This window comes from Rhea americana, unplaced genomic scaffold (assembly GCF_003343005.1).
Source record: "Rhea americana isolate MKP2758 unplaced genomic scaffold, rheAme1 scaffold_52, whole genome shotgun sequence".
Taxonomy (NCBI): Eukaryota; Metazoa; Chordata; class Aves; order Rheiformes; family Rheidae; genus Rhea; species Rhea americana.
The window spans coordinates 3,143,421-3,152,617 of NW_028186668.1; the positions used below are offsets into that span (position 1 = coordinate 3,143,421).

General features: G+C 37.1%; 1 protein-coding gene across 1 annotated transcript in view; it reads right to left on the bottom strand.

The window, feature by feature from the left end:
- Window positions 1–5,275: 5,275 nt before the first annotated feature.
- The window catches only part of LIG4 (DNA ligase 4), a 4,337-nt gene continuing 415 nt past the window's right edge, over window positions 5,276–9,197 (bottom strand). Inside the window, exon 2 of the mRNA XM_085318120.1 lies at window positions 5,276–8,871. Within this exon, the coding sequence (XP_085174246.1) occupies window positions 6,117–8,855 (2,739 nt within the window). The 5' untranslated portion in view covers window positions 8,856–8,871 and the 3' untranslated portion in view covers window positions 5,276–6,116. The remainder of the gene's footprint in view (window positions 8,872–9,197) is intronic.

The following is a 9,197-nucleotide window of genomic DNA, read 5'->3' on the forward strand; positions in this document are numbered from 1 at the left end:
AATAGTAGTAATACACCTTATGTGTCACTTCTTATGAAAGCAGGGAGAACTAATATATTTTGGCAGCTTTCCTTCCTTTAGACTAAATGGACCTCCTTCTCAAAACTGTGCATGCAGCCTCTCATATATATTCCTATATATAATTTCAGGAAAGAAATTCAGTAACAGGGAATTCAGTTTTTAAACGTTTGACCTAACAAATATGATAGGACAAAAATTTATAAGGTATCTGCACCTTTGGACTTCGGTCATCCAAAGTGGACTGATCCAAATATCAGATGAATGAAGAGGACAAGGAAAGGAATTCTATGGGGGATGAGATATTCCATAAATAAGAAAACCAAGAAAGTCTGGCCCCTTTGTTCAGTTGACTTTAATATCAAAAGATGCAAGTTCCAATTGAAGCTATTTCCACAGCTGGGCATTTACTCCCTTCCATTTGTGTTCTTTCTTAGGGGCTATTTTTGTTTCTGATGAAAGGTTTGCTCACAATGCATCCTCTTCTTTAGAGAGAATACTAATAGAGACTGTTCATCTCTATCCAGCTGCCTATTTTCATGAAATTTGAAAAAACAAAATATTTGTTAGATGCCCACTCATTCTTCCATATTCAGCTAAAATTGGCCAACTGATTAAAATGTATTGGAAAGGACGGCAAAGGAAGCACTCAAAGAGATAAAAATTTGAATTTAATAAGAAATCACATAACCTTTTTCATTATAAAACTCAGACCTAAAAGAGGGCATATCCAGCTTCTCCCACAAAACAAACTTTGCTGAGTCTTTAAAATATGTAGAGACTTTCACAACAGATTGACACTATTCTCTAGGATTTGTGGACATTAACACTGAAGGTGGACATATTCCACTGTGTGAACGGGAGAACTAGGCATATATTACACGATAAGAGTTCATGCCACACACTTCATGCACATTAAGGCAGGGATGCTAAAATCTCTTAACTATTGTCAAGGGAGCAGCAAGTGTGGGCTGCTCCACAAGGGAAAGCAAGCTGGGAGCAGAGAGCGAGAGCAGAACGGGCATGAGACATCTTCACCAGCATGGAGCACAGTCCCACCATACAAGTTCCACCCAAGAAGAGCAAAGCAGATCTGGTAAGAGTAACCATGGTTGGCCAGTGATAACCAGGTAAGTCTACAGTAATAATCAGGTTCAGGTTCAAGGTCAAGCCAGGAACTCAAGTCAGCAGGGCAGGATGAGGATCTGTCAGGTAAATGTCCCAGCACAGCTGCAGCACAGCTCAGGCAAGGACCAAGGCCAGGYGCTTGAGCTCGAATGCAGCTTCCAAGCAAATGGAGGGAGGTCCACAGCAAGGCTTCTCACAACTCTTTCTGACACAGATCTTTTCACAAATCTGACCAGGTTACACAGGCACACCGGGTCAGAGCTGGCCTAGGGCGCAGGCAGTCATACCCCTAGGAAGGGGTGTACATGCTCAGGGCACTGACAGCTGCTTCCCATCTGTAAAGTTACAGTGCAGGAGAGATCCAGCTGTCACATGTGACTTCTAAGGGATAATTTCCCTTAAAAGTTATTATGGTTGTTATGAGTCAATTAGCAAAATAAACTGACTATAGTCATTTCACTACACATTTTAAATATGCATATCACCCTTGCTCTTCAAAATAAAGAAAATATTAATTCATTAACTAGAATAAGATGATTTGCATTAATTGTTTAAATAATGACTTTTCATCATATCTTCTGCAAAAGGCTATTTATATCCATCTGTCTAATTAAAGTATTCATTTAACTAGCTAGTGATCATTTCATGCAATATGTATAAAGAGAAGTATATATGAAAACAGATAGTGTCCTGTTGACTCACTGTTGCTTCCTGCCTCTTCTTTCTCTTTCTCTGGTAATTTATCTCTCTAGAACCAGGAGGCAAATTCAGGAAGTTGGTTGTGATATTCACTACATTTTCAGTACTGAGCAGATTCGTTAACGTACCCAGAGCTACTACAATGCTACAGATAAATTTCAGCAAAAAGAGAGGGAAGCTTTTCTTCAGTCACGCAATTGAGTTTCTCCAGTGTTACTAAACAATATTTTAAATAAGAAATTGCTAGGATAACACATATTCAACACAGTCAGTAGGTTGCAATCAGTATACACACTATTACCTTCAGTSTTACTAGCTTTCAAGCCTTAGAAGAGTAATTAAATAGTTAATAATATGGTATTTTGCAAGACTATTTTAAATCTTATTTCCAGATGCAAGAAAGATTTTTAAGTCCCTTAAAACAGCAAAAATGCCAATTACTTTCAGACTAAATGCACAAGCAGAGGAAACGTGAGATAAAGCAAGAGGATTGAAGAAAGTTGTGCTGATGTGTAAACATCTAATCAAGGCTTTCTTGTTTTCTGAGTGGTTCACAGACTACTCTGTAGAAATTCACTCTCTCCCCCCTCCCCCCTTTCATCCCCCCCCCCAAAAAAAAAAGTGAATCATTTTTCTTCACCTTTTTAGGTTCATCTTATGCCAACATTTATGGTTTGCTTAACAGACTTGTAAGTGTTCATGGAATTAAAAAAAATCAGTACATATCCTAGGAATGTGAAAAAGATGTAAAATAGCATAATAGCATTTGGCACTTGTTCATGCCATGTGTAGGGTAACTACAATATTAGCAAGCCCTATCCTTCCAACTTACATCACTAGATGCGAAATTGATGTATACTGTGTATTTTAACGTATGAGTACAATTCAGATTTCACCAGCTCTGATCAATACATGCTGTGTTTCCAATGACAAGTCAGAGAAATCACATTAAGGAATGTGCGTGTGCGTGTGCATGTGCACATGTGTGTGTGCACGTGTGTGTGTCTCCCCCAAAGCCCCTGGCAAGATTTGTGCCATTGCATACAAGCTGCCCACAGGCTACATATACAACTTTTACTAGAAAAATCCACCGCACCAGTTTGAATATATGCCTTTGAGAGAAGAAAAATGCTAGATCTAAGCCTATTTGGATTTTTCTTTTTTTATAACAAAAGAAGCAGTGAAGGCCTGTGAAGTTTATCGCCTGTGCAGCAACCCGTACCTTTATAATTGACAAAGAAATTGTATCATCATCGATCAACAGACAATTGCAGAGGGGATAAGACATACCAAATGTTCTGCTACAGTAGGTCCTGAAAGTTGCTGTCTTCTCTTTTCTTCTTCTCCACTGACAGTGTTTTCAGAAAGTGCCAGTTACAAGCCAGCGAGCAGGAACAACATCAAGAAAATTTTGCTCTACTTCCCCCAAAATGGAAAGTTTAGTATTCTGACAGCCTTTCTCTTTTTTTTTAATTCTTTCTCCACTTCTTCAGCAATATTAACATCATCTTAAATTTAAAACTATACATTATAGTGCAAATTGAAAGGCTTACTTTCACAAAATTTCTTATTTAAAACTAAAAAAATCCCACTAGCTTTACAAAAAATGTAGAGAAGCTAAGTCTTCACCTGCAAAATCCATATTTTCTAACATCTAAATGCATTAAAGAAAATGGAGGTATTTAGTGCAGWATGAAATACAGTAGGCTGATGCTTCATAATCAGAGAAGGTCCTCTGGAACCTCAAACATCAGGTTGGTATTTTAGTATTTTGAGTACAACTTTCCCTCTTCMTTGAGTACCAATCTTGTTTTAATGGACAAAGACTATGCAATAATAAAGTTAGTTTATATGTCAAAGAAGTATTTTTATTATACAATTAGAATAGATAGAAGACAGTTTTTTGGTACACAAGCCCTCTATTTATCTGTATCTATAGATTGTCAGGTCATATATCTATCTACAAACCTTGGCTTATATCCATCCTGAGACATCATGCCTGCAACTTCCTCCATCCCTCCTTAATTAATTAGACTTCCCCCCCCCCAAAAAAAAAAAAANAAAGAAAAAAGAAAAAAAAAGAGAGAGAGAGAGAGAGAAAGGCTGTCAGAAGACTAAACTTTGGATTTTGTGGGAAGCAGAGCAGAACAAAAAAAAAAGAAACAATTCGGCATCTGGGCAACATATCTGTGGGCTTTGAATTATTTCCCAGCCTTCATTTGTTCTATCAGTACATACTAGAGTTTCATTGAAAACTATCAAATTCCCAAAATTCTGGATCTTTTCCTGTAACTAACTACGGTTTTGCTATGCTTACTGGATTTTCTATGCTTAATATTCTATACTTAGCCTAGAACATAATAGTTCTCCTGTCCCTATCTTATATTTTAGATACATATTTTAACAATAGTAGGGACCAGTTTCATCCAAAAATCCATAGCCCAGCTCAATTTATTTTTTTTCCATTAAGAAAAACCACCTTCTATTAATATATTGTGGATTAAGAGGTCACCGAAGAATAATAATTTTAGTGTTAAATACTAGTTCCAGATTCCGCTGCCTAACTCTGTGAGAACAATAAYAACAAAAATACAGCAGAGAAATTAAGACTTCTTATATACATTTCTTTAAATTACAGTTGAAGTCTGAAGGTATCTACTTAGCATTGTCTCTACAGTCAGTTGTAATCTCTGTTTGCTCTGCTGTCTCTTAACCTTCCTAATCAGAATCACTTAAAATACATATTTTACTAAAATATGTTTAAGAGAAATCTGGGTGGCATACAAAGTCTTCTCAATGTTTTCTATCTATAAATCAAAAAAATAGGGCGTTACACAGAGTAAGCTTAGACAGTCTTAATATTCCCTGTCATGCAAAAGTGTTAAAAGTATATTTCACACACAACAGCTTTCTGCTCTACTACAGGAAAACAATTATGTACTGTCTTTCAGTATTTACTACTTTAAGTATAGAAAAACAAGGAATGCACATTCTGCTTTTTAATGAATTATATGGTAACTTAAGAAAAATGGTTATGTTTTACCTTTCACAATATTTTGAAAAGTATGGGAACTCCTAATGCTTACAGTAAGAGATAAGAATAAATGTTCTTCCATTCAGCCTTTCATACAGTATTTCCTAATCCTTTTAAAAGTAATTTTTATGCAAACACTACCACAAAAAACACTGAACAAACAGGTCAGCCAAATCTAGTTCTATTTGATGAGCCCAGAAGCAGTTCTGTTCAACACCTGCATTGACTTCTTTAACAAGAACTCATGCCTGAATATTCCTCCCCTCAAAGTTACTGCATAGATTATTTCATAGAGTAAAATTAGAATGTGTGTTTCATGTTTTTCAAAGAGTTACTCTCACTAAAACAACATACTAGGTAGACTTTAAAAATACATTTTATTTAGTATTCTTTAAAAACTGAACAGTGTTTGGAAATTAATCTTACACATTACTGAAATAGCTYATAAAACGTTTTTAGAAAAATAAACTGAAAATTAAATGCAAAAASTTTAGGTTTGTCGCACTGATGGTTTGACTTTAACGGAGAGAGGAAGTCATTACAGTTTTAAAGTAGCTAATTTGCATTTCACAGCTATATAGGTAGTTATTAATTCATTAATACTTCAAACAGAAGTTTAGGTTCCATTTTAGAATGGTTTTTATACAAAAAAACATCAGATTAAGGCAATATCCTGAAACCAAAATGCTACSTGGACTGTGTGGAGGCTCAACACTAAAAACAATGAAAACAAATTAAAACAGTACAGAGGTTTATAAATTAGGAAATCCTGTGGCATATAGAGTACACAGAGAACAACTATTTCTACAACAAGTTTTACAACATGAATGTGATTACAAAGTTATAAATAAGCAGAATGTTAAATATTAGAATTTCCTTAAAATGGTAATTAATTGACTCCATTTTGACCAATGGAAGCAGACATTATTAACGGCTAGGAATTCTCTTACCTGAAGGAATACATCTCTTCCTAGACTTGTTTGTGAAGTAAAAGGCTTAGGTTATCTTATTCTTGTCCCACCCCTCCCCCCCCCCGGCTGCCTCCCAACATAGAATAGCGTCCTCTTATTTCTGCAACAGTGCAAATAACAGCCTTCCTCTATTTTCAACAATACAGTGTTATTCTTTTCAAATTTAAATAGACATCAAAAGATTCAGAAAACTCATCACAACTCCATAATTTCCCAGTCTAATCATGTGAATAAGATTGGGTTTTGCTTCTAGCTTAAAAGCTAATTTAAATTAAGTAGTGATTTTCATTCTTTAGGACTCCTYCCTCTACCGACTCAGTTATCCAAAGCTCAGATACAATTTTAAATTTTTTACCAAACGTTCGTCTCAGTGCTTTCATTTCTTTTACCCGGGAGTGATCTTCTCCTATAACAACATGGGACACACCTTCTTCTAGGTGAGGGACTACTTTTGCACCATAAAATCTGAGCTCCAAAGCTCTAATTGATAGTCTTGTTCCATGGATCTTTGTTCTGGGATCATTAACAACAGCATAACAGTCCACATAAATAGTGTTTCCTCTGAACATACTGAGTTGGCAGCTGTTCCATGAATAACGTTCTTCTAATTCAGCAATCACATCCAAAGACATCATCTTATTATCTTTCATTCTTGAGAACACTTCTTTTAGTTGTGCAACATCTGCATCTGTTGTATAGCTGTCTCCATAACAATCATACTCACGAGCAAAATGTTCTTTTGTGTCAGGACACATGTGAATCATAAAGGCAGGCTGCCAAGGTACAAGCATTTTGGTTTGAAAACACTGGAGGAGCCACTCTGCCTTCACTACATCGTACTTGTTGGAAGCAATGATGTTTTTCACTCTGACATTCTCAGTTCCTACAATGACACAGTAAGTGTCTGGTCCAGGGTTCTGGACCACACTGCCACCACATTCAGCTATTCTGCTTTCTAATTCAGATTTTGAATATCTTSCTGTTCCTGTCATAACACAAAATTCAACATCTTCAAATACATTTGAAACCTTGTTTATATTAGAAAGATCAGGGGCTTTAAACTGCTCAGCAATTCCAATTATCTTCCTCACCTTTGGTACAGTTTTCTTTTTTTTCTCTTGTGGTTCTTCATCATCATCTATATGAAGGTGTTTAGAGGCCAGCTTCCCTTCTGCTTTGCTTCTGAGATGTTCTAACATGTCTGAAGTCATGCATTCATACCAYTCCTTGTCCTCTCTTATTCTCTCAATTCGGGGGAATCTCAAAGTACAGTCAGTTTTATACATATCGCTGTTAACAATTTCAGCTGCCTTAATCTGAACTATTACAGAGTTACAAGGTTCAATGTACACTTCAGGTTTTTCAGTTCCACACAAAATGTTGCATGGAGGGTCCTTCCTAAGGTAGGGCTTCCAGTGTTTAGCCAGTTTCAAACCCAGATCATACAATTCCTTCATAGTATAACCAGAACCAACACGACAAATAGAATGGAAAATACTAGGTTTTTCATTTGGACGTGGAGTCTCTGCAATAGCGCACAAAAAATGAGACATCATTCCACCACGTGAGCCCTTTCCCCAGTAACCACCAACAATCAAAAGGTCTAGTTCATCCATCAACCCACTCACATATTCTGGCTTGATTTTTAACCACCCTTCCCCACGTTTGTCAGGCTTGTAAGATGACATGGGATCTTTCACCATAATTCCCTCCTCTCTATTATCTATTGCTTCATTTAAAGCATCAATTACTTCTTTTCTAGTTCTGGCACTTGTTTTATGTACAGTATGTATTCTCCCTGTTACTGGGGTAAATACATCACTTAAGATCTCGTATCTTTTGCTTAGTTTTTCATGGCCTAACTTTTGATTGTTAACCATTAATACATCAAATACACAGTAGCAGGTTTGCAGATCAGATTCCTCCACCATTCTTTTTATGTCAAATTTGTTTCCTTTTTGCATGAATGTTTGTGTCTCAGGATTGTAAGCCATCATTTCACCATCAAGAATGCAATTTTGCACATTGCTTTTAAATACTTTATGAATAAATGGAGTTAATGAACCTTCAAGAGGTGAAGCACCAAACTGCTGAGTATAGTCAAACCCATTTCGAGAAAAATACTTATATACATCTCCATCTTTGTGCATCTGCATACGCTCACCATCCAATTTAGTTTCTATGTAGAATATCTGATTATTCATTTGTTTCTCAATTTGGTGGACATCAGCAATAGCAGCAAGCATTGGTTTAAAGGCAGAAAATAACATGATAGAAACATCACTAAGTGAGACAGTGGGATCATGTAGTTGTCTACAGACTTTTTCCAGATCAGTTGTGACATTGTGTAATTCAGTTGCATCAGGGTGAAAAATGGAAAATATAGTTTGTTGACTAACACCAAGTTTTAGATCCTTTATAATCATCCGGATAAGCCATTTTTGTTCAAGTGCTGAGCTCTGAGTAATTAACTGAAGGAGACTTTTCTTTAATAGACCCTTGTTTTTGGCAGCATTATTATTAGCTATTGCATCTAAGAGTTSATTGACCTGTTCTATTGTCAGTCTGCCTTTTTTGGGGCACCTAGGTTTTAATACAAAGTATGCAATCATTGCAAAATCTCCAGCATCTCCACGTGAGCCAGCAGGTGTTCTGTAATTCAAAAGCTTTGCAGCATCTTTTCCATCTTTTGGTAGATTAAGCAGTTCAATATATAATTTTGCAAGCATAGTTTCTTTAATTCCGTATGCCATCCTTTCTCTTTCCAACTGCGGAAGAATAAGTCTCATTGCTGGGTAAAAAGAATCTGTAACATCTTTCTCATTTTGATGAAGAGCATCATGGAACCTCCTCCAGGAATCCAGAAAATCCTTGAAATACCTGGTTTTCTCTGGCCGAGATTTACATGTCTGCATCTGCTCCAGAGTACAGCACAGATCAGCAAAGGGCACCTGAGAAGCTACTGTTTTTTTAGGAGAAGGCTGAGAAGCAGGCRCAGAGGCCATCAGGGTTCACTTTTCACTAAGAACAAGAAGATACATATACTTATTTGAAGAGGAACAAAATGCCAACACATTATCCTATCTCAAGAAAAACGCTAGGATTTACTGAGGTAATTCATTATTTCAAGATCACCAGCGGACACTTTTGTGCTTTGCTACCCGTGGCGGCAGCACTCGGCAGCCAAACTGTGGAACAGCAGCAGAAAGCAGTGCCGCGACAGGACGATTACGACAGCAGAAGGCAGCGTGATGCCCTCCCGACACCGCGAAGCACGGCCGAGGCACGACCTCCGGCAGCCTGCARCCAGCTCCCGCAGCTCGCAGCGCGCTGCCGCCGGGGCGCCG